This window comes from Bombina bombina, chromosome 2, assembly GCF_027579735.1.
Source record: "Bombina bombina isolate aBomBom1 chromosome 2, aBomBom1.pri, whole genome shotgun sequence".
Taxonomy (NCBI): Eukaryota; Metazoa; Chordata; class Amphibia; order Anura; family Bombinatoridae; genus Bombina; species Bombina bombina.
In genome coordinates this window covers 607,126,583-607,153,533 of record NC_069500.1, presented here as the reverse complement: position 1 = coordinate 607,153,533, position 26,951 = coordinate 607,126,583, and the positions used below count along the sequence as shown (strand labels likewise).

Here is a 26,951-nt window from a genome sequence, read left to right as displayed (position 1 = left end):
CTTGGTCTTAGAACCGCTAGAAGGGACCCTAGTACCTTTGTGAAAATTCTCGGAGCAGAATGGAAGTGCCACAAACTGGTAATGCTTGTCCAGAAAAGCGAACCTTAGGAACTGATGATGTTCTTTGTGGATAGGAATATGTAGGTACGCATCCTTTAAATCCACCGTGGTCATAAATTGACCTTCCTGGATGGTAGGAAGGATCGTTCGAATGGTTTCCATTTTGAACGATGGAACCCTGAGAAATTTGTTTAGGATCTTGAGATCTAAAATTGGTCTGAATGTTCCCTCTTTTTTGGGAACTATGAACAGGTTGGAGTAAAACCCCATCCCTTGTTCTCTTATTGGAACTGGATGAATTACTCCCATCTTTAACAGGTCTTCTACACAATGTAAGAATGCCTGTCTTTTTATTTGGTTTGAAGATAATTGAGACCTGTGGAACCTTCCCCTTGGGGGTAGTTCCTTGAATTCCAGGAGATAACCTTGAGAAACTATTTCTAGTGCCCAAGGATCCTGAACATCCCTTGCCCAGGCCTGAGCAAAGAGAGAAAGTCTGCCCCCCACCAGATCCGGTCCCGGATCGGGGGCCATCCCTTCATGCTGTTTTGGTAGCAGTGGCAGGCTTCTTGGCCTGCTTACCCTTGTTCCAGCCTTGCATCGGTCTCCAGGCTGGTTTGGGTTGAGAAGTATTACCCTCTTGCTTAGAGGATGTAGAAGTAGAGGCTGGTCCGTTTCTGCGAAAGGGACGAAAATTAGGCTTATTTCTAGCCTTAAAAGACCTATCCTGAGGAAGGGCGTGGCCCTTTCCTCCGGTGATGTCTGAAATAATCTCTTTCAAATCAGGACCAAACAGTGTTTTGCCCTTGAAAGGGATGTTAAGCAATTTTGTCTTGGAAGACACATCCGCTGACCAAGACTTTAGCCAGAGCGCTCTGCGCGCCACGATAGCAAACCCTGAATTTTTCGCCGCTAATCTCGCTAATTGCAAAGCGGCATCTAGAATAAAAGAGTTAGCCAATTTAAGTGCATGAACTCTGTCCATAACCTCCTCATACGAAGATTCTTTATTGAGCGACTTTTCTAGTTCTTCGAACCAGAAACACGCTGCCGTAGTGACAGGAACAATGCATGAAATTGGTTGTAGAAGGTAACCTTGCTGAACAAACATCTTTTTAAGCAAATCCTCTAATTTTTTATCCATAGGATCTTTGAAAGCACAACTATCTTCTATGGGAATAGTAGTGCGTTTGTTTAGAGTAGAGACCGCCCCCTCGACCTTAGGGACTGTCTGCCATAAGTCCTTTCTGGGGTCGACTATAGGAAATAATTTCTTAAATATAGGGGGAGGAACAAAAGGTATGCCGGGCCTTTCCCATTCCTTGTTTACTATGTCCGCCACCCGCTTGGGTATAGGAAAAACATCGGGGGGCACCGGAACCTCTAGGAACTTGTCCATCTTACATAATTTCTCTGGAATGACCAAATTGTCACAATCATCCAGAGTAGATAATACCTCCTTAAGCAGTGCGCGGAGATGTTCTAATTTAAATTTAAATGTTACAACATCAGGTTCAGCTTGTTGAGAAATTTTTCCTGAATCTGAAATTTCTCCCTCAGACAAAACCTCCCTCCTGGCCCCTTCAGATTGGTGTGAGGGTATGTCAGAAACGTTATCATCAGCGTCCTCTTGCTCTTCAGTGTTTAAAACAGAGCAATCACGCTTTCTTTGATAAGTAGGCATTTTAGATAAAATATTTGCAATAGAATTATCCATAACAGCCGTTAATTGTTGCATAGTAATAAGTATTGGCGCACTAGATGTACTAGGGGCCTCTTGTGTGGGCAAAACTGGTGTAGACACAGAAGGGGGTGATGCAGTACCATGCTTACTCCCCTCATCTGAAGAATCATCTTGGGCACTATTATTATCTGTGGCATCATTGTCCCTACTTTGTTTGGACACTATGTCACAATTATCACATATATTTAAATGGGGAGACACATTGGCTTTCATACATATAGAACATCGTTTATCTGATGGTTCAGACATGTTAAACAGGCTTAAACTTGTCAACAAAGCACAAAAAACGTTTTAAAATAAAACCGTTACTGTCACTTTAAATTTTAAACAGAACACACTTTATTACTGAATATGCGAAAAAGCATGAAGCAATTGTTCAAAGTTCACCAAAATTTCACCACAGTGTCTTAAAGCCTTAAAAGTATTGCACACCAAATTTGAAAGCTTTAACCCTTAAAATAACGGAACCGGAGCCGTTTTTACATTTAACCCCTATACAATCCCAGGAATCTGCTTTGCTGAGACCCAACCAAGCCCAGAGGGGAATACGATACCAAATGACGCCTTCTATAAGCTTTTTCAGTGGTTCTTAGCTCCTCACACATGCATCTGCATGCCTTGCCTTCCAAAAACAACTGCGCATTAGTGGCGCGAAAATGAGGCTCTGCCTATGACTAGAGAAGGCCCCCATCTGAAAAAGGTGTCCATACAGTGCCTGCCATTTTTTAACAACAATCCCCAAGATTATAATAACTAGAAAGAGCTATAATCTGTCAAATATGCTTAGCAAAGTAATCGTTTTAGCCCAGAAAAATGTCTACCAGTTTTTTAAGCCCTTATAAAGCCTTTATTCTTTTACTTAATCTAAGAAAATGGCTTACCGGTCCCCATAGGGAAAATGACAGCCTTCCAGCATTACAAAGTCTTGTTAGAAATGTGGCCAGTCATACCTCAGGCAGAAAAGTCTGCCAACTGCTTCCCCCAACTGAAGTTACTTCATCTCAACAGTCCTGTGTGGAAACAGCAATCGATTTTAGTAACGTTTGCTAAAATCATCTTCCTCTTACAAACAGAAATCTTCTTCTCTTTTCTGTTTCAGAGTAAATAGTACATACCAGCACTATTTTAAAATAACAAACACTTGATTGAAGAATAAAAACTACATTTAAACACCAAAAAACTCTTAGCCATCTCCGTGGAGATGTTGCCTGTGCAACGGCAAAGAGAATGACTGGGGTAGGCGGAGCCTAGGAGGGATCATATGACCAGCTTTGCTGGGCTCTTTGCCATTTCCTGTTGGGGAAGAGAATATCCCACAAGTAAGGATGACGCCGTGGACCGGACACACCTATGTTGGAGAAATAAATTTATCAGGTAAGCATAAATTTTGTTTTCTTCTAAAGATGTGGTGAGTCCACGTGTTTGTCTTAATTACTGTTGGGAACCAATACCCAAGCTAGAGGACACAGATGAATAGGGAGGGATACAAAAATAGTATGTCTAAACGGAAGGCACCACTGCTTGAAGAACCTTTCTCCCAAAAGCTGCCTCAGTCGAGGCAAAAGTATAAAATCTGTAAAATTTAGAAAAGGTATGTAAAGAGGACCAAGTTGCAGCCTTGGAAATCTGTTCCATAGAAGCTTAATTTTTAAAAGCCCAAGAAGAGGCTATACTCTGGTGGAATGGGCCCTAATTCTCTCTGGAGGATGTTTCCCAGAAGACTCATATGCCAAACGAATCACACTTCGCAACCAAAAAGCCAGAGTAGAGGCAGAAGCCTTCTGACCTCTATTCTTTCCTGAAAAAAATGACTAAAAAGAGCAGAAGACTTACGAAAGTCCTTAGTCGCCTCCAAATAAAACTTAAGAGCACGGACTACGTCCAAATTATGTAACAACCGTTCCTTATCCGAAGAAGGCTTCAGACACAGAGAAGGAACATCAATTTCATGATTAATATTCTTAGTAGACACAACTTTGGGAAGGAACCCCAACTTAGTGCGAAGAACATCCTTATCTGCATGAAAAATAAAATAAGGAGACTCAAACTGCAAAGCGGAAAGTTCAGAAACCCTCCGAGAAGAAGAAATAGCAAATAGAAACAAAACCTTCCAAGATAAAAGCTTAATATCAAGAGAATGCATCGGCTCAAACGGACGCTGCTGCAAAACCTTAAGAACAAGTTTAATGCTCCAAGGAGGAGCAATCGCTTTAAATACAGGCCTAATTTTGACCAAGGCCTGACAAAAGGATTGAACGTCTGGCACATCCGCCAAACGCTTGTGTAAGAGTACTGGTAAGGCTGAAATTTGACCCTTCAGTTTGCTGACAGACACCCAAACCCTCCTGGAGAAAAGACAAAATTCTGGGAAGTCTAACCTTTCACCAAAAATATCCCTCAGCTTCACACCAAAAAAGATATTTTCTCCATATCTTACGGTAAATCTTTCTGGTAACAGGCTTACGAGCCTGGATCATAGTCCTAATTACTGACTCTAAAAACCCACGCTTAGATAAAATCAAACGTTCAATCGCCAAGCAGTCAGTTTCAGAGAAACGAGATTTGGATGACTAAAAAGTCCCTGAAGAAGGCAGCCTCCACAGAGGTAGAGATGACATCTCCACTAGATCCGCATACCAGATCCTTTCAGGCCAAGCCGGGGCAATTAGAATAACTGAAGCAATCACTCAAGGCAGAAGAGCAAATGGGGGAAACGGATAGGTCATACTGAAGTTCCAAGGAGCCACCAATGCATCTATCAGACAGGCTTGAGGGTCCCTTGACCTGGACCTGTACCTTGGAAGCTTGGCATTCTGACGAGATGCCTTAAGATCCAACTCCGGAATCCCCCATCTGGACACCAACCTGGAGAACACCTCCGGATGAAGTACCCATTCCCCTGGATGGAAGGTATGTCTGCTTAGGAAATCTACTTCAAGTTGTCCACTCCCAGGATATGGATGGCTGACAGACAGCAACAGTGGTCCTCTGCCCACTGGATGATCCGAGATACCTCCCTCATAGCTAGAGAACTCCAAGTTCCCCCTTGGTGGTTGATGTATGCCACTGAAGTTATGTTGTTCGATTGGAATCTGATGAACTGGCTTAAAGCCAACTGAGGCCAAGCCAACAGCACATTGTAAATTGCTCTAAATTCAAAGATGTTGATCGGAAGTTCTGACTCTTCTCGAGTCCAAAGACCCTGAGCCTTGAGAGAATTCCAGACTGCACCCCAGCCCACTAGACTGGTGTCCATAGTTACTATCACCCAAGAAGTTCTCTGAAAGAAGGTGCCCTGGGTCAGGTGATCCAGAGATAACCACCACCGAAGAGAATCCCTTGTCTTCTGATCTAGAGTTAGCTTTAGGAACAGATCCACATAATCTCCTTTCCACTGGCTGAGCATGCACAACTGCAGAGCTCTCAGATGAAATCGAGCAAATGGAACTATGTCCATGGCTGCCACCATTAGACCAATTACCTCCATACATTAGGCCACTGAAGGACGAGGCGTCCTCAGGAGAGATAGACAAGACGATAGGAGCTTGTCTGTTCTGGTCTCCGTCAGGAAGATCTTCATCAGGACAGAATCTATGATTGTCCCCAGAAACACTACTTTTGTCGCTGGAACCAGAAAACTCTTTACCAGATTCACCTTCCACCCGTAAGACCGGAGGAAGGATAGTAATGTCTCTGTGTGATATGCTGCCTGAGGCAAGGAAGGAGCCTGAATCAGAATATAGTCTAAGTAAGGAGCCACTGCTATCCCCTTGGATCTCACCACCGCTAGGATAGCTCCTAGAACTTTTGAGAATATCCTGGAAGCCGTGGCAAGGCCGAACGGTAAAGCCACAAACTGAAATTGGCAATCTAGAAATGCAAACCTCAGGAACTTGTAATGGTCCCTGTGAATGGAATCATGTAAGTATGCATCCTTTAGATCAATGGTCGTCATATACTGACCCTCTTGGATCAAAGGCAGAATCGTCCGAATGGTTTCCATCTTGAAGGACGGAACCTTGAGGAACTTGTTGAGACATTTTAAATCTAGAATTGGGCGGAAAGTCTCCTCTTTTTTGGGGACCACAAAAAGGTTCGAGTAAAATCCCAGACCCTGTTCCGACCTTGGAACTGGTACAATCACTCCCAATGCCGAAAGATCTTTGATACACTTTAAGAACGCCTCTCTCTTTATCTGGTTTACAGATAATCTGGAAAGGTGAAACCTGCCCTTGGGAGGACAACCCTTGAATTCGAACTTGTAGCCCTGCTAGACAATGTCCACCGCCCATGGATCTGGAACATCTCTTAGCCAGACTTGAGCGAACTGAGAAAGTCTGCCCAATACTTGATCCAAGCCTGGATCGGGGGCAGCCCCTTCATGCAGACTTAAGAGTCGGCCGCAGGCTTCTTGGCCTGCTTTCCCTTACCCCAAGACTGGTTTGGCTTCCAGGATCCCTTGTTGTTATCCTGTTTGGACGAGGACAAAGATGACTTTCCTCTAAAGCTACGAAAGGAACGAAAATTACTCTGACGTCCCTTTAGTTTGCTCCTCTTATCCTGGGGCAGAAAAGAACCTTTTCCGCTTGTAATATCAGAAACGATTTCCGCCAAACCCTGTCCAAATGAGGGCTTCCCCTTTTTAGGAAGGGCCATCAGTTTCACCTTAGATGAAACATCCGTTGACCAAGGCTTTAACCATAAAGCCCTTCTGGCCAAAACAGCAAAACTTGAAGGACTGCGTCAGCAATATAGGAATTGGCGAACTTGAGAGCTCTGATCCTATCTTGGATATCATCAAGAGGCGTCTCCTCCTGAAGAGATTCCGTCAATGCGTCAAACCAATAATAGGCTGCACTAGTCACTGTGGCAATACATACCACCGGTTGCCATTGGAGACCAAGATGTACATGAATCTTTTTTTAAATAGGCCTCCATCTTCTTATCCATTGGATCTTTGAAGGAGCAACTATCCACAATAGGGATAGTAGTTCTCTTGGCCAAGGTAGATATGGCACGTTATCTGGTACCGGAAAAACTTCCGAAGAGGAAGGAACATCAAAAAACTATTAAGCTTACTTAAATTCTTAGGCGTTACTACTGCCTGAGTCTCCAAGTCATCCAAGGTAGCTAAAACCTCCTTTAATAGTAAACAAAGGTGTTCAAGCTTAAATCTGAAGGAAGAACCTTCACCATCAGAGAATGCATTACACTGTCTGAATCTGAAATGTCACCCTTCGAGTGACATTCCCCCTCATCCTCTGATCTTAAAGGAACCTGAGGGTCAGCAATAGGAACAGATACCCTACTTTCTGAATTCTTACGACTTCCTCTTGCGCTTCCCTGAAAATCTGGGAAACTCGGCCAAAGCTGCAGATACTGCTGAGAATACCTGTGCAGCAATCTCTGCCTTTAAAAATGCTCCACTTGGAGTTAGAGAGGAACTGCAGGACACAGTGTCAGATGCCATAGAGGCTTGGGACAAAATAGGGGAAGGCTCTGGTATCACCTGAACTGCATCCTCCTGAGAGACATTAGGCTCAACATTAAAAACAAATTCTTTACCCTGCAAAGCTTGTTTAACACAGGAAGAGCAGAACTGCATGGGTGCTGCAATTTGCGCCTCTAAACACAGCAAACACGGATTGAACTGAGTGGATTCCTGATCCATGTCAGACATAACTGGTAGTTTACCACTAAATAACCGCAAGCGGTTATCGTTTCCACAGATATTAAAGTGCTAAGATTCTATTACACCTCAGAAATAAAACACCCTCCGCATCTCAATGTACTGAGGTGCCTTTACCACCACGGAATCAGCTCTACTCTGCAGTGATATTTCTTTGCGCTCCTAAAGCATTTCCCTCTTCTGCGGATATGAAACAGCCTCTGCCATGAACAGAGTTGAAAAGGCAGGCCCGATGACGTAAAAGACGTCAGCTAGGCGCGAAAACTTCCACGGGTATTGGAAGTAGGTAGGAGTGGTCAAAAAAAAACAAATGCCCACTTCTGAGTACTAACCGTAACTAAGGCAAACCGATAGAAAAAAGTGCAGCACCCAAGCATACAAGTAAAAGTTCTAAATAAAGACACCTAGTGTCTCACACGGTCTCTCACTAACAGTGTGTCTGCAACATGTCGAGCGGACCCCATCCCATGGGTGAGCTATACCGTCCTATTCATTTATATTAGTAGGGAATTTTAAGTGCCCCTCTCCCAGCAGGAAGACCCGGACTTACCTGCATCGCTGTCCGACATGACGACAGCTCCTCAGTATGAGAGGATACCTCCTTCCTCACAGAGACTAGGATAACATAGATAGCCAAGTAACTAACTTAGGTATCTGAGGTCAGGGCAGCATAGGTAGAGAAAACGAAGCAAGTACCGCTTTGTAAGTTCCCCACCGCTTTAAAGCTACCACAGCTCGACCACAAAGACTGACGTGGATTAAGGCTATATCCTGTAGCTTGATTGAAGTCTCAATCTTCACAAAAAACTCTATTTAATTACACACTAAACTTCACCTCCTCCATGCACATAAAGGCAAAAAGAATGACTGGGGTTTATGGGTAGGGAAGTGATACTTAACCATTTTTACTGTGGTGCTCTTTGTCTCCTCCTGCTGGCGAGGAGTAGTATTCCCAACAGTAATTAATATGAACCCGTGGACTCACCACATCTTTAGAAGAAATCAGCTGCTAATTCACTATGGCAGTTCCTATGTAACTGCAACAGCTATTGCCTACTATGTCAAATGCAATATTATAAGATTATCCTATGACTTTTGCTAATGTGTGTGGCAGGCAGTAGTCCTATCACAAATCCCTTTAGTTTACAACACCAAAAAGTAGTTGTTTGATAGGAGTTACATTGGACTTATTAAGAGCACTCAATGTGTTGTCCCTTGAAGGAAAATGAACAAAAACCCAAAAGAAAAGTATAAACTCCCACAAATGTGGGGTGATTTCAGTAATCAGGTCTGGATACTTCTTTGCAAATAGATTTGCTCTTCTCAGTTCAAACAGACATAGACCTGGTAAAGTAACTGGCTTCAATAGCATCCAGTCCAAAGTGCTTACTGCCCAGCCCGTTATAATTCTAGAACACTCATCAAAAAAAAGTTTTTTCAATCAATCACATTATTTACCTCTAATCTATGGGCAATTTCTGGAAGCTTGGTGATTGCAGGTTCCTTATAAATATACTCTTGCTCATCGAGATCTCCAAACTTCGATCCATAAAATCCAACACGAAAATATGTGCCGAACATTCGTTTTTGTCCCTAATATGTGAAAACAAACATGTTATTCTGTGTTATTTTAGAACCTGACAACAATACAATATTCCTTAAAGGACCGTTGTTCTATGACCTCTAAAACTATTAAAGCAAATAGCCAACATTCTCTGTTCTTTCTCCAACCGAGTGATCTTCTTGGCCAAATCTCCTAAGGACCACCATTTTGTCACAATGCCGAACTTGCATTAGTTACCTTGGATATTATGCTGTCAAAAGCCTTTTGCAGTTTCTCATGTGTTGATGTGAGTTTACGAAAGTCTCGATGTGCTTCAAGTACTGGGATAACAATTTTGTATACTTCATTTACAGTTTCGTACAATCCTGCCTAGAAACAAAGAGGAAATATTGGGTACAAAAGGCTGTAGATAGAGGGACAATAAAAAAAATGCACTCTCACTGTAAGAGAACATGATTGGCTCCCATGCTTACCATTGGATACATGCCATTGACAAGAGGTTGGTGAAACTTTTAGAATTCAAGTTTAAGGCTTTAAGAGACAGTAAACACATTTTTCTGCAGTATTCCAATATATTAACATAGAGGCAGAATCTGCGTTATATTGGAGCAGATTAATAATAGCACGTTAATGATAGTTCACTTATATATATATATATATATATATATATATATATATATATATATATATATATATATATATATATATATATATATATATATATATATAGGTATAGATTTATATTTTACAAAAAAATATTCAGATATATCTAGAAATAAATATTTAAAAATAAAAATAAATTTTTCCTCTAAATGAATAAGTAAATGAAAAGTATTTTTAACGCACCTACAGCGTTAGCGCAGTTGATCTAGCACAGTTTCGGGTTAGTGCATGAGTGATAACTAAAGTCCTAAAGTTAGCGCGCCTAAGTCTTTTGCTCTCATGCTAACTTTTTACTTTCAGCTTTCCGCCCACGCTTATTGCACCACTGGTAATCTTGGCAATTCTTTGTTTTGATTGTTTTTCAATAGTCAAACTCCAGCCACCACTTTCCTTATTTAGAGGATCTAATCTGTGATTGAGTCTGCAGAAGACAGTGCTTGCCAGTGGGATTGTGTCAACATAATCTACATGGTTTGTTTTAAGCAAAAAGATAAGATAACAAAGAGCAAATCAGGGAGATATACGTGGCGGGGTTAGACTTGTGAAGCATGCAATGCACTTTCAGTTTTCAGGACTGGGAAATCCAGTACTTTCATACTTAAAGGGACAGTCTAGTATAAATTAAACTTTCATTATTCAGATAGGACTTTTAATTTTAATCAACTTTCCAATTTACTTTTATCATCAAATTGGCTTTTCTCTCTTGGTATTCTTAGTTTAAACTAAACATAGGTAGGCTCATATGCTAATTTCTAAGCCTTTGAGGGCTGCCTCTTATCACATGCTTTTTAATTCTCTTTTCAACACAAACAGACAGAAAGTACACGTGGGCCATATAGATAACACTGTGTTCAGGCACAGAGGGTTATTTAAGATATAGCACAAAACAATGCTAAATGCAAGACAATAGAAAATAACAAGTCACAGTCATGTGATCAGGGGGCTGGAAGAAGGTTCCTAGATAAAAGGTAATCACAGAGGTAAAAAGTATATTAATATAACTGTGTTGGTTTTGCAAAACTGGGGAATGGGTAATAAAGGGATTATCTATCTTTTAATACAATAACAGTTCTAAGGTAGACTGTCCCTTTAAATTACAGGAAAAGGGGTAAAATAAATAATGAAACTATACTGAAAAGTAGTTTTACTATGGATAATGAAGCATTTTATATTAGAATCTAAATGTGTATACTGTCCCTTTAACAACTGAGCAATAAAAATGTTTACAAGTTATAAGTACTTACAAATGTCTATATATATATATATATATATATATATATATATATATATATATATATATATATATATATATATATATATATATATATATATATATATCACTTTAAAGCAATGTATTCACTTCCTATCACATCCATCCAACACTAATAACCTTGTTTCACATTTCTGACCAGTTTACTTTGTAAAGGCAGTATCATCACTATCTGTATATACAAAAATTGTAACACACTGAAGCATATTATATAATCAATACATGTTGAAAGCAATACTTCCATCGGTGCTGACTCATTCACTAACTCATGATAACTTCAAATGACTATTGATTAGATTGGGTAACATTTTTATGGAGATACAGAGTCGTGCTAATAACATCTGTTTTTGCATGGTTAGGATTATCTATGGGCCAGCATTTGTATCATATAACCGACTATTAATAATAAATAAGCATTAAAAAACACACTTACTGTGCTGAAAAGTTCCGCAGACTGCTCTAACAGACCGACCAATCCATTCTCTGAGAAATACCTTCCTGAGCACATTCCATCTTCATCTGGAGTCAGGATGTCATCAGAAACAGCAGATTCCTCAATCACATTAGAGGAAATATTCTAAAATAAACCAAAGCATAAAGATAATATAATCAGTATATTCATTGAGCTGACATTGAATTTAATTATTGATTGCCAAGCTCCAAATAACTTTGATACATTGTCAAAAGTTCAAACTGTCTTAGAGATTCACTCGTATTTTAATATAATGACCTTGAAAGGGGCAGTTGATGGAAGTTAACCTATAAATTTCTTCTGCACAAGTATTTGGTGCATTATGTCAGCCATTTAAAATTGTGTGATTCAATATGCTATTTATAATAACATATGAGCATTCCTTTCTTTGCGCTATTATTTTTTTAAGCATTGTCCTATGACATCACCAGAAACACTGAATAAATTGATAAAATATGACAATAACCATCTTCATCTCTAAGGCCTGAGTCTCTAAAACTCTCTGATCAGACCAGATTATCTTACAGTAAAAGGTCCATCAGTACTATGATGTCAAAGACAAGATCTGATATAGCTAATGGGTGTTTCCTGCATTTCTGTATGTAAAGGAGAGAAGCATTTTCTGCATTTAAACTTTGGACTTTCTATTTCATATTTTAATGCATTTAGGCTTTGTATGTAACAATGTATTTATGATTGTGATTTGTACAAAATCTGATTGTATGAACCGCACAGTTTTAGAGAGTGGGTTGAACAGAGGAATTTCATAAGCTGGAAAGGGGGGTTCTGAAGTTCTCTCACATCTCTTTTATTTTATTTTTTGTACTTTAGTTAGTTTATTTCATTGTATTTATTTGTAGATATTGTATTTAATTAATTTATTGATAGTGTAGTGTTAGGTTTAATTATAGATAATTGTAGGTATTGTATTTAATTAATTTATTGATAGTGTAGTGTTAGGTTTAATTGTAACTTAGGTTAGGATTTATTTTACAGGTAATTTTGTAATTATTTTAACTAGGTAACAATTAAATAGTTAATAACTATTTAATAGCTATTGTACCTGGTTAATATAATTACAAAGTTGCCTGTAAAATAAATATTAATCCTAAAATAGCTACAATATAATTATAATTTATATTGTAGCTATATTAGGGTTTATTTTACAGGTAAGTATTTAGCTTTAAATAGGAATAATTTATTTAATAATAGTTAATTTATTTCGTTAGATTTAAATTATATTTAACTTAGGGGGGTGTTAGGGTTAGGGTTAGACTTAGCTTTAGGGGTTAATACATTTATTATAGTAGCGGTGAGATCCGGTCGGCAGATTAGGGGTTAATAATTGTAGGTAGGTGGAGGCGACGTTGGGGGCGGCAGATTAGGGGTTAATAAATATAATATAGGGGTCGGCGATGTTAGGGGCAGCAGATTAGGGGTACATAGGGATAACGTAGCTGGCGGCGGTGTACGGAGCGGCAGATTAGGGGTTAATAATAATATGCAGGGGTCAGCGATAGCGGGGGCGGCAGATTAGGGGTTAATAAGTATAAGGTTAGGGGTGTTTAGACTTGGGGTACATGTTAGAGTGTTAGGTGCAGACTTAGGAAGTGTTTCCCCATAGGAAACAATGTAGCTGCGTTAGGAGCTGAACGCTGCTTTTTTGCAGGTGTTAGGTTTTTTTTCAGCTCAAACAGCCCCATTGTTTCCTATGGGGGAATCGTGCACGAGCACGTTTTTGAAGCTGTCCGCGTCCATAAGCAACGCTGGTATTTAGAGTTGCAGTGGCGGTAAATATGCTCTACGCTTCCTTTTTGGAGCCTAACGCAGTCCTTCTGTGAACTCTAAATACCAGCGGTATTTAAAAGGTGCGGGAGAAAAAAAGCACGCGTAGCTAACGCACCCCTTTGGCCGCAGAACTCTAAATCTAGCCGTAGATGTGGCTGCACATAAATGTCGCTGGCCATTGGCTCACCAGGTGTGTTCAACTAACTCCCAGCAGTGCATTGCTGCTCTTAAACCTACTCTTCAACAAAGAATACCAAGAAAATGAAGAAAATTTGATAATAGAAGTAAACTGGAAAGTTGTTAAAGATTCTATCTGAATCATGAATGTATTTTTCAGCTCTTGCTGCTATATTATTGAACTCCAGGTCACAAAGGCACAATCATATTTGAAATCTCAGTCACAAAGGTGCATTTCCTTTTGAAAGTCCAGTCATGAAGGCACAATCCCATTTGCACAACCTTTTTGCAGCTACATTGTTGCAATGGAGTGGTTCCACGGTTTACAGTGTGAGATTAGTTAAAATCCTATTTTAGAAGATTAGATAAATTCCTTGTTATAGAAACCTGTAGTGTTCTTCTTGATTTTATATGTATATCTCGCAAAATGGAAAACAGTTCTTTTAAAATAAAAAATTGATATTATTAAAAAAACAAGTTTTCAATATAATCATTGAGCAAACATGCCCATTAGCCCAACATGCCTATTTACAAATTACATTAATTTTGTTTAGCAGTGATCAGGATGGATTCGGATTATAAAAGGTTAATGTAATTTATCTAAAAGAGTATTTCTCTCACACACTGTACAAAAGAGTTAATTCAAAAACAACATTTATGCTTACCAGATAAATTCCTTTCCTTCCTGGCAGGGAGAATCCACGACTTAATTTATAACTGGTGGGAATATCAACATCTGGCCACCAGGAGGAGGCAAACACACCCCAGCCAAAGGCTATAAATATCCTTCCCACATCCCCAGTCATTTGGCCGAGGGAACGAGAAAAAGAAGGAGAAACATTAGGGTACAGAGGTGCCAGAAGAAAAAATAACAGGGAAGCCGCCTAAAAATAATACCGGCGGGTCATGGACTCTTCCTGCCAGGAAGGAAAGGAATATATCTGGTAAGCATAAATTTTGTTTTCCTTCCCAAGGCAGGGAGAGTCCACATCTTCATTCATAACTGGTGGGAACCAATACCCAAGCTCCAGAGGACACTGATGAATAAATGGGAGAGACAAAAGAAAAAAGGCACACCCTAAACTGAGGGCTCCACAGCTTGTCTCCCAAAAGCTGCTTCAGCATAAGCAAAAAAACATAAAATTTATAGAATTTAGAAAAAGTATGCAAGGAGGACCAGGTTGCCGCCTTACAAATCTGATCCATAGAGGCTTCATTTATAAAAGCCCAGGAGGTTCTAGTGGAATAAGCCGTAATTCTCTCAGGAGGCTGCTGCCACCCCGTCTGATAGGCTAAGCAGATAATACTCCTCAACCACAAAGAAATCACGGCGGCCTTCTGATACTTGCGCTTGCCAGCATAGAAAACCAATAAGTAAGAGGATTGTCTGAAATCCTTAGTAGCTTGAATGTGGAATTTTAAGGCACGAACCACATCCAATTTGTGGAGTAAACGTTTCTTAGATGAAAAAGGTTTAGGACAAAAACAGAATTAATGCTTACCTGATAAATTTCTTTCTCCAACGGTGTGTCCGGTCCACGGCGTCATCCTTACTTGTGGGAATATTCTCTTCCCCAACAGGAAATGGCAAAGAGCACAGCAAAAGCTGCCCATATAGCCCCTCCTCAGGCTCCACCCCCCAGTCATTCGACCGACGGTTAGGAGAAAAAAAGGAGAAACTATAGGGTGCCGTGGTGACTGTTAGTGTATAGAGAAAGAAATTTGTCAAACCTGATTAAAAAAACCAGGGCGGGCCGTGGACCGGACACACCGTTGGAGAAAGAAATTTATCAGGTAAGCATAAATTCTGTTTTCTCCAACATTGGTGTGTCCGGTCCACGGCGTCAACCTTACTTGTGGGAACCAATACCAAAGCTTTAGGACACGGATGAAGGGAGGGAGCAAATCAGGTTACCTAACCAGAAGGCACCACAGCTTGCAAAACCTTTCTCCCAAAAATAGCCTCCGAAGAAGCATAAGTATCAAATTTGTAAAATTTGGCAAAAGTGTGCAGAGAAGACCAAGTCGCTGCCTTACATATCTGATCAACAGAAGCCTCGTTCTTGAAGGCCCATGTGGAAGCCACAGCCCTAGTGGAGTGAGCTGTGATTCGTTCAGGAGGCTGCCGTCCGGCAGTCTCATAAGCCAATCGGATAATGCTTTTCAGCCAGAAAGAAAGAGAGGTAGCAGTAGCTTTTTGTCCTCTCCTCTTACCAGAGTAAACGACAAACAAAGATGAGGATTGTCTAAAATCCTTTGTTGCTTCTAAATAGAACTTTAAAGCACGGACTACATCTAAATTGTGTAACAAACGTTCCTTCTTTGAAACTGGTTTCGGGCACAGAGAAGGAACAACTATTTCCTGGTTAATATTCTTGTTGGAAACAACTTTTGGAAGAAAACCAGGCTTGGTACGCAAAACGACTTTATCTGAATGAAACACCAGATAGGGTGGATCACACTGCAAAGCAGATAATTCAGAAACTCTTCTAGCAGAAGAAATAGCAACCAAAAACAGAACTTTCCAAGATAGTAACTTGATATCTATAGAATGTAAAGGTTCAAAAGGAACCCCTTGAAGAACTGAAAGAACTAAATTTAGACTCCAAGGAGGAGTCATGGGTCTGTAAACAGGCTTGATTCTGACCAAAGCCTGTACAAAAGCTTGTACATCTGGCACAGCTGCCAGGCGTTTGTGTAACAAAACAGATAAAGCAGAAATCTGTCCTTTTAGAGAACTCGCTCACAACCCTTTATCCAAACCCTCTTGGAGAAAGGAAAGAATCTTAGGAATTTTAATCTTACTCCAGGAGAATCCCTTGGATTCACACCAACAGATATATTTTTTCCATATTTTATGGTAAATCTTTCTAGACACAGGTTTTCTGGCTTGGACCAGAGTATCTATCACTGAATTTGAAAACCCACTCTTGGATAAAATCAAGCGTTCAATTTCCAAGCAGTCAGCTGCAGAGAAACTAGATTTGGATGTTCGAATGGACCTTGTACTAGAAGATCCTGTCTCAAAGGTAGCTTCCATGGTGGAGCCGATGACATATTCACCAGGTCTGCATACCAAGTCCTGCGTGGCCACGCAGGAGCTATCAGAATCACCGAGGCCTTCTCCTGTTTGATCCTGGCTACGAGCCTGGGAAGGAGAGGAAACGGTGGAAACACATAAGCTAGGTTGAACGACCAAGGCGCCACTAATGCATCCACTAGAGTCGCCTTGGGATCCCTGGATCTGGACCCGTAGCAAGGAACCTTGAAGTTCTGACGAGACGCCATCAGATCCATGTCTGGAATGCCCCATAATTGAGTTAACTGGGCAAAGACCTCCGGGTGGAGTTCCCACTCCCCCGGATGGAAAGTCTGACGACTCAAATAATCCGCCTCCCAGTTGTCTACTCCTGGGATGTGAATTGCAGATAGGTGGCAGGAGTGATCCTCCGCCCATTTGATGATCTTGGATACCTCTCTCATCGCCAAGGAACTCTTTGTTCCTCCCTGATGGTTGATGTAAGCTACAGTCGTCATGTTGTCCGACTGGAATCTTATGAATCCGGCCTTCGCTAGTTGAGGCCAAGCCTGGAGCGCATTGAATATCGCTCTCAGTTCCAGGATGTTTATCGGAAGAAGGGACTCCTCCCGAGACCATAGACCCTGAGCTTTCAGGGAGTCCCAGACCGCGCCCCAGCCTAATAGACTGGCGTCGGTCGTGACAATCCACTCTGGTCTGCGGAAACTCATTCCCTGGGACAGTCAACCACCAATGGAGTGAGTCTCTGGTTACCTTATCTACTTGAATCTGGGGAGACAAGTCTGCATAGTCCCCATTCCACTGATTGAGCATGCACAGTTGTAATGGTCTTAGATGAATTCGAGCAAAAGGAACTATGTCCATTGCTGCAACCATCAACCCTACTACTTCCATGCACTGAGCTATGGAAGGCTGCAGAATAGAGTGAAGAACTTGACAAGCGTTTAGAAGCTTTGACTTTCTGACCTCTGTCAGGAAGATCTTCATTTCTAAAGAATCTATTATTGTTCCCAAAAAGGGGACTCTTGTTGACGGAGACAGGGAACTCTTTTCTACGTTCACCTTCCACCCGTGAGATCTGAGAAAGGCTAGAACAATGTCTGTATGAGCCTTTGCCTTGGAAAGAGACGACGCTTGAATTAGAATGTCGTCTAGATAAGGTGCCACTGCAATGCCCCTCGGTCTTAGAACCGCTAGAAGGGACCCTAGCACCTTTGTGAAAATTCTGGGAGCAGTGGCTAAACCGAACGGAAGAGCCACGAACTGGTAATGTTTGTCCAGAAAGGCGAACCTTAGGAACTGATGATGATCTTTGTGGATAGGAATATGTAGATACGCATCCTTTAAATCCACGGTAGTCATATATTGACCCTCCTGGATTGTAGGTAAAATTGTTCGAATGGTTTCCATTTTGAACGATGGAACTCTGAGAAATTTGTTTAGAAATTTTAAATCCAGAATTGGTCTGAAAGTTCCCTCTTTTTTGGGAACTACAAACAGGTTTGAGTAAAACCCCTGACCTCGTTCCACTGTTGGAACTGGGTGTATCACTCCCATCTTAACAGGTCTCCTACACAATGTAAGAATGCCTGTCTCTTTATCTGGTCTGAAGATAAGCGAGACATGTGGAACCTTCCCCTTGGAGGAAGTTCCTTGAATTCTAGAAGATAACCCTGAGAGACTATTTCTAGTGCCCAGGGATCCGGAACATCTCTTGCCCAAGCCTGAGCAAAGAGAGAGAGTCTGCCCCCTACTAGATCCGGTCCCGGATCGGGGGCTACCCCTTCATGCTGTCTTGGTAGCAGCAGCAGGCTTCTTGGCCTGTTTACCCTTGTTCCAGCCTTGCATTGGTTTCCAAGCTGGCTTAGCCTGGGAAGCGTTACCCTCTTGTCTAGAGGCTGCAGAGTTAGGAGACGGTCCGTTCCTGAAGTTACGAAGGGAACGAAAATTGGACTTATTCTTAGCCTTAAAAGGCCTATCCTGTGGGAGGGCATGGCCCTTCCCCCCAGTGATGTCTGAAATAATCTCTTTCAATTCTGGCCCAAAAAGGGTCTTACCTTTGAAATGGATATTAAGCAATTTTGTCTTGGAAGATACATCCGCCGACCAAGACTTTAGCCAGAGCGCTCTGCGAGCCACAATTGCAAACCCTGAATTTTTCGCCGCTAATCTCGCCAATTGCAAAGCGGCATCTAAAATAAAGGAATTAGCTAACTTAAGTGCGTGAATTCTGTCCATGACTTCCTCATATGGAGTCTCCTTATTGAGCGATTTTTCTAGTTCATCGAACCAAAAACACGCCGCCGTAGTGACAGGAATAATGCACGAAATTGGTTGGAGGAGGAAACCTTGCTGAACAAAAATCTTTTTAAGCAAACCCTCCAATTTTTTATCCATAGGATCTTTGAAAGCACAATTGTCCTCAATGGGAATAGTCGTGCGTTTGGCTAGCGTAGAAACTGCCCCCTCAACCTTAGGGACTGTTTGCCATGTGTCCTTCCTTGGGTCGACCATGGGGAACATTTTCTTAAATATAGGAGGTGGGACAAAAGGTATGCCTGGTTTCTCCCACTCCTTAGTCACTATGTCCGCCACCCTTTTAGGTATCGGAAAGGCATCAGGGTGCACCGGGACCTCTAGGAATTTGTCCATTTTGCACAATTTTTCTGGAATGACCAAAGAGTCACAATCATCCAGCGTAGTTAGTACCTCCTTAAGTAAGGCGCGGAGATACTCTAACTTAAATTTAAACGTCACAACATCAGGTTCTGCCTGTTGAGAAATTCTTCCTGAATCAGAAAGTTCTCCCTCCGACAAACCCTCCCTCACTGCCAATTCTGACTGGTGTGAGGGTATGACAGATAAATTATCGTCAGCGCACTCTTGCTCTACTGTATTTAAAACTGAGCAATCACGCTTTCTTTGAAATGCTGGCATTTTGGATAAAATATTAGCTATAGAATTATCCATTACTGACGTTAATTGTTGCATAGTAACAAGCATTGGCGCGCTAGATGTACTAGGAATCGCCTGCGCGGGCATAACTGGTATTGACACAGAAGGAGAGGATGAAGAACTATCCCCACTACCTTCATTTGAGGAATCATCTTGGGCAACCTTATTAAATGTGACAGTACTGTCCTTACTTTGTCTGGACGCCATGGCACAATTATCACATACATTTGAAGGGGGGACCACCTTGGCCTCCATACATACAGAACATGATCTATGTGAAGGTACAGACATGTTAGACAGGCTTAAACAGGCTATTAATGCAATAAAACCGTTTTTAAACAAAACCGTTACTGTCTCTTTAAATGTTAAACAGAGCACACTTTATTTCTGGATATGTGAAAAACTATGAAGGAAATGTCCGATCTTTACCAAATTTGCACCCTAGTGTCTTAATGCCTTAAAAGTATTGCACCCCAATTTTCAAGATTGTAACCCCTTAAATGAAACCGGAGCTGTTTTATCAATTAGCAACTTTAAACCCACTACAGTCCCAGCCACAGCGTTTGCTGCGGCTTCACCTGTCCTTGGGGGTTATACGACACCAAAATAAGCCTTCCAGGAACGTTTTTAATGGCCTCCAGACCCTCTCACATGAAGCTGCATGCACTGCATCCAAAAGAAACTGCGCAATTATGGCGCGAAAATGAGGCTCTGCCTACTAGAGTGAAAGGCCCTTCCTGACTGGGAAGGTGTCTAAACGACTGCCTGGCGCCTAAAAACGTTCCCCAATTCTAAGGTTTTGAAAAACACTTCAAACCTCATATAAATATTGAATAAAGCAATCGATTTAGCCCACAAGAGTGTCAACCAGTATATAGCCCATTAATAAGCCTTCATTCTGTTATGAGTCTAATAATTTGGCTTACCGATCCCATAGAGGGAAAATGACAGTCTTCTAGCATTACACAGTCTTGTTAGAAAATGGACTAGTCATACCTTGAGCAGAAAAGTCTGCAAACTGTTCCCCCCAACTGAAGTTCTCTGGGCTCAACAGTCCTCTGTGGGAACAGCAATTGATTTTAGTTACTGCTGCTAAAATCATACTCCTCTTTTAAACAGAACTCTTCATCCTTTTCTGTTTTAGAGTAAATAGTACAAACCGGCACTATTTTAAAATAACAAACTCTTGATAGAAGAATAAAAAACTACAACTAAACACCACATACTCTTCACCATCTCCGAGGAGATGCTACTTGTTCAGAGCGGCAAAGAGAATGACTGGGGGGCGGAGCATGAGAAGGGGCTATATGGGCAGCTTTTGCTGTGCTCTTTGCCATTTCCTGTTGGGGAAGAGAATATTCCCACAAGTAAGGATGACGCCGTGGACCGGATACACCAATGTTGGAGAAAGAAAGGAACCACAATCTCTTGATTGATGTTGCGATCTGAGACCACCTTGGGTAGAAAACCTAACCTAGTACGTAAAACAGCCTTATAAGCATGGGACACAAGATAAGGGGGATCACATTGTAACGCTGAAATCTCAGAGACTCTGCAAGCTGAAGCAATAGCCAACAAAAACAGAACCTTCCAGAACAAAAGTTTGACATCAACAGTATGCATGGGCTCAAACGGAGATTGTTGCAAAACACAAAGAACAAGGTTGAGGCTCCAAGGAGGGGCAACAGGTCTGAACACTGGTCTGATTCTAACTGGGATATCTGCTAATCTCCTCTGTAGCAAGACCGATAGGGCAGATATTTGACCCTTCAGAGAACTGGCGGATAAGCCCTGTCTTGGAGAAAGGAAAAAAGAACAGAAACCTTATAGTAAATGCACCTATGTCACGAATACCTCAGGATTCAGCTAAGAAAGGGTCAATTCTGTTTCAGCTTGTGAGCTAAAAACAGTTATCTGCTTTTCAAGAAGAATTGTGTCCTTTGTTTGTGTTTCTTTGAAGTGCCAGGAGCCTCATAAAAAGTTTCTAAGGCTCACTCCTCCAGATGTTATTGTGTATACATTGAGTCATAAAGCCACTCAAAGCTTTTAGTTCCAGAGATACACATGACAGAGTTCTATGACTTAGACTGTAAGTAGAATACATGATGCAAAACAGGGCCTCAGTCACAGAAACTGATAAGGTCAGTAAAAGGACATTGGTCTAATGCCTATATGTGTTTAAAGACAGGGGGTTTTCTTAGCCCGCCCAGGAGGGTGTGGTCAGGCAACCTGATCTATGGAAGAAAGGTATAAGGGTCTTGTGTGTTAACACTGAAAGGGTTCATTCTACATGGGAGGCTGCTTGCTACAGTGTGAGTGACAATTTTCTTCTTGCCCATGTCCCTGGGGGCAGACTCATAAGCTAGTGAAGTATTAGGTCTGTTATTTTTCTCCTTTTTTATTTTAAAACACTGTTTGCTAATGTGTCATTTTATTTGTACCAACTTGTATTAATAATGCATTGTGCATAATATTTTTGGCATAATAAATAATTATTTTATTAAGTTTGGCCTTTGTCTAATAATTGAACCACGTTACTGAAAGAGACTGGAATATTAGAATTGTATAATTTAGGTTATTTTTCTGCTAAATTGTACTCAGAGAGTTAATGTCTAAGTCTGGGTTTTTCCTTAGGATTTTCCATTTAATACATTTTAAGTGGTGGCAGCTGAGATATTGTAGTTAGGTAGTGTGGGTGGCAATAAATGAGTTTTGGGGCATTTCTTTCACGGCTAGTACAGACTGGAGAGTGTTGTTAACCCTTGCACCCACTGAACTAAAACACAAGCCGGCCTGGTGTGGCCAGATTGTGACCTATCAGTGAGAGTAGAAGGGGTCTGATAACCCTTTCTGTGCCAAATAAGTGACTGGCGCAGGGTTGGATAACCTTGGTTCGTCACAACCTAGTAACTGGCTTCCGAGCCTGGATTAAAGTATCTATGACTTTATCAGAGAAGCCTCTCTTGGCTAGGACTAAGCGTTCAAGTTCCACGCAGTCAAACGTAGAGAATCTAGATTCTGATGTAGGAACGGGCCCTGCATTAGAAGGTCCTTCCGATAAGGTAACCTCCAGGGAGGGGAGGAGGACATCCTTACTAGATCTGCAAACCAGGTCCTTTGAGACCATGAAGGAGCTATTAGAATCACTCTGGCCCGTTCCTGTTTGATGCAAGCCACTACTCAAGGAAGAAGAGCAGGAAAAAACAAAATGTATGCTTACCAGATAAATTCCTTTCTTTCCTGGCAGGTAGAGTCCACAACTTCATTCCTTACTGTTGGGGAATACAACACATGGCCACCAGGAGGAGGCAAAGACACCCCAGCCAAAGGCTTAAATATAGCTCCCACTTCCCCCATCCCCCCAGTCATTCGGCCGAGGGAATGGGGAAAAGTAGGAGAAACATCAGGATATAAAGATGCCAGAAAAAAATAAAAAGGAAGCCGCCCAAAAAATTCTAACGGGCGGGGTCGTGGACTCTCCCTGACAGTAAAGAAAGGAATTTATCTGGTAAGCATTAATGTTGTTTTCTTTCCAAAGGCAGGGAGAGTCCACAAAATCATTCCTTACTGTTGGGAAACAATACCCATGCTCCAGAGGACACTGAATGAATTAACGGGAGGGAAACTAAAGAAAACCCTTATCTGAGGGCACCACAGCCTGCAATACCTTTCTCCCAAAAGCTGATTCAGCTAAAGCAAACACATCAAATTTGTAAATCTGTAGAATTTACAAAATGTATGTAAGGGGGACCAGGTAGCCGCCTTACAAATCTGATCCATAGAGGCTTCGTTCTTAAAAGCCCATGAAGAAGCAACTGCCCTAGTGGAATGAGCCGTTATCCTCTCAAGAGGCTGCTGACCCGCTTTCTCATAAGCTAAGTGGATGATACTCCTCAACCAAAAAGACAAGGAAGTCGCAGTGGCCTAAATAACAAACAAAGACAAAGATTGTCTGAATTCCTTAGTAGCCTGAAGGTAAAACTTCAAGGCACGAACCACAGCAAGATTGTGAAGTAAACGTTCCTTTGCGGAAGGGTGGGGACAAAAGGAAGGAACAACAATCTCTTGATTAATGTTACGATCTGACACCACCTTAGGAAGGAAACCTAACCTAGTATGTAAAACCACCTTATAGGCATGGAAAACAAGGTAAGGGGGGGCACACTGTAAAGCTGAAATCTCAGAGACTCTGCGAGCAGAGGCAATGGCTAAAAAAAAAACAACCTTCCAAGATAATAGTTTAATGTCTACAACATGCATGGGCTTGAATGGAGCCTGCTGAAAAATATGAAGAACAAGATTGAGGTTCCAAGGCGGAGCAAAAGGTCTGAGCACAGCTCTGATTTCTAGTCAGAGCCTTAACAGCTAATCTCTTGTATAGTAAAACCGATAGGGCCGATATCTGTCTCTTCAGATAAACCCTTCTCCAACTCATTTTGGAGAAAAGATAAAATTCTGGCAACCTTTATCTTGTGCCAAGAAAAAACACATTCCTCACACCAGTGCAGGTAAGTCTGCCACACCTTATGGTAGATGGGCTGAGTAAGCGGCTTTCAAGCATGAATCAAAGTGTCTATGACACTATCAGAGAATCCCCTCTAGGCTAAGACCAGGGCCCCGATCCGATATGCAGCGTCGCCCGCAAAAGCCGGCAACGCCAAATTTTGCGCTGGTTTGGTATCACATATACGGCGTAACCTAGAAGTTACGCTCGTATATTTCTGCCTTCGGCCGTAGTTATTTGGCCCATAGACAGGTATACCAAACCAGCGCAGTTTGCTATCCAATATACAGCGTAAGGACTTACGTGGCGAAAATGGAGAAATCTTACTCCATTTTCACCTTGCCACAAATTGCAGGCGTAGTAAGCCTTACGCTGTGTATTGGAGCCTCGTAACTCCCTAAACTAGCTGCAAAATAAAACCTAACACCTAACGCATGCGCAATGTCTATCTACCTGTCAACCGCGATCCCCCGCCGCAATCCCTAATAAAGTGTTCAACCCCTAAACCGCCGCTCCCGGACCCCGCCGCCACCTACATTAAATGTCTAACCCCCTAATGTGAGCCCCCTACACCGCCGCCATCTATATTAAAATTAATAACCCCTAATGTGAGCCCTCTACACCACCGCCACCTATTTAAACTATATTCACCCCTAATGTGAGCCCCCTACACCGCCGCCACCTATATTAAAATTATTAACCCCTAATCTAATCCCCCTATACCGCCGCCACCTATATTAAATTAATTAACCCCTAATCTAATCCCCCTATACCGCCGCCACCTATATTAAATTAATTAACCCCTAATCTAATCCCCCTATACTGCCGCCACCTATATTAAATTAATTAACCCCTAATCTAATCCCCCTATACCGCCGCCACCTATATTAAATTAATTAACCCCTAAAATACAAAAATTTTCCTACCACTAAACCTAAGTCTAACCCTACAAATAGCACTGAAAAGGGCTTTTTGCGTGGCATTGCCCCAAAGTAACCAGCTCTATTGCCAGTCCTTAAAAGGGCTTTTTGCGGGGCATTGCCCCAAAGTAATCGGCTCTTTTACCAGCCCTTAAAAGGGCTTTTTGCGGGGCATTGTCACAAAGTAATCAGCTCTTTTGCCTGTAATCTAAATCCCCCTATACCGCCGCCACCTATAATAAATGTATTACCCCCTAATCTAATCCCCCTACACCGCCGCCACCTATATTAAATATATTAACCCCTAATCTGACCCCCCTACACCGCCGCCACCTATATTAACTACATTAACCCTAATTATATTAGGGTTAATATAGTTAATATAGTTATTATATTATATATATTAACTATATTAACCCTATCTAACGCTAACACCCCTAACTTAATTATTATTAAAATAAATCTAAATAATATTAATAATATTAACTAAATTATTCCTATTTAAAACTAAATACTTACCTATAAAATAAACCCTAACGGCTAGATTTAGAGTTTTGACGGTAACGACCCGAAAAGCTAACGCCGGCTTTTTTCTGGCCGCACCATAAAAATAACTCTGGTATTGAGAGTCCACATAAAGGCTGCGTTAGGCTCCAAAAAAGGAGCGTAGAGCATATTTAACGCAACTTCAACTCTCGATACCAGAGTTGCTTACGCAAGCGGCCAGCCTCAAAAACGTGCTTGTGCACGATTCCCCCATAGGAAACAATGGGGCTGTTTGAGCTGAAAAAAACCTAACACCTGCAAAAAAGCCGCGTTCAGCTCCTAAGGCAGCCCCATTGTTTGCTATGGGGAAACACTTCCTACGTCTGCACCTAACACTCTAACATGTACCCCGAGTCTAAACACCCCTAACCTTACACTTATTAACCCCTAATCTGCCGCCCCCGCTATCGCTGACCCCTGCATATTATTATTAACCCCTAATCTGCCGCTCCGTAAACCGCCGCTACTTACATTATCCCTATGTACCCCTAATCTGCTGTCCTAACATCGCCGACCCCTATATTATATTTATTAACCCCTAATCTGCCCCCCACAACGTCGCCTCCACCTGCCTACACTTATTAACCCCTAATCTGCCGAGCGGACCGCACCGCTATTATTATAAAGTTATTAACCCCTAATCCGCCTCACTAACCCTATAATAAATAGTATTAACCCCTAATCTGCCCTCCCTAACATCGCCGACACCTAACTTAAATTATTAACCCCTAATCTGCCGACTTGAGCTCACCGCTATTCTAATAAATGTATTAACCCCTAAAGCTAAGTCTAACCCTAACACTAACACCCCCTAAGTTAAATATAATTTACATCTAACGAAATTAATTAACACTTATTAAATAAATTATTCCTATTTAAAGCTAAATACTTACCTGTAAAATAAATCCTAATATAGCTACAATATAAATTATAATTATATTATAGCTATTTTAGGATTAATATTTATTTTACAGGTAACTTTGTATTTATTTTAACCAGGTACAATAGCTATTAAATAGTTAAGAACTATTTAATAGCTAAAATAGTTAAAATAATTACAAATTTACCTGTAAAATAAATCCTAACCTAAGTTACAATTAAACCTAACACTACACTATCAATAAATTAATTAAATTGTAACTTAGGTTAGGATTTATTTTACAGGTAAATTTGTAATTATTTTAACTATTTTAGCTATTAAATGTCTGAGCACAGCTCTGATTTCTAGTCAGAGCCTTAACAGCTAATCTCTTGTATAGTAAAACCGATAGGGCCGATATCTGTCTCTTCAGATAAACCCTTCTCCAACTCATTTTGGAGAAAAGATAAAATTCTGGCAACCTTTATCTTGTGCCAAGAAAAAACACATTCCTCACACCAGTGCAGGTAAGTCTGCCACACCTTATGGTAGATGGGCTGAGTAAGCGGCTTTCAAGCATGAATCAAAGTGTCTATGACACTATCAGAGAATCCCCTCTAGGCTAAGACCAGGGCCCCGATCCGATATGCAGCGTCGCCCGCAAAAGCCGGCAACGCCAAATTTTGCGCTGGTTTGGTAT

General features: G+C 41.3%; 1 protein-coding gene across 1 annotated transcript in view; it reads right to left on the bottom strand.

The window, feature by feature from the left end:
- The window catches only part of DOCK8 (dedicator of cytokinesis 8), a 515,743-nt gene that overhangs the window by 128,801 nt on the left and 359,991 nt on the right, over nucleotides 1-26,951 (bottom strand). Inside the window, exons 41-43 of the mRNA XM_053699981.1 lie at nucleotides 11,424-11,567; nucleotides 9,295-9,426; nucleotides 8,952-9,086 (exon numbers count right to left, since the gene is read on the bottom strand). Of these exons, the coding sequence (XP_053555956.1) occupies nucleotides 8,952-9,086; nucleotides 9,295-9,426; nucleotides 11,424-11,567 (411 nt within the window). The remainder of the gene's footprint in view (nucleotides 1-8,951; nucleotides 9,087-9,294; nucleotides 9,427-11,423; nucleotides 11,568-26,951) is intronic.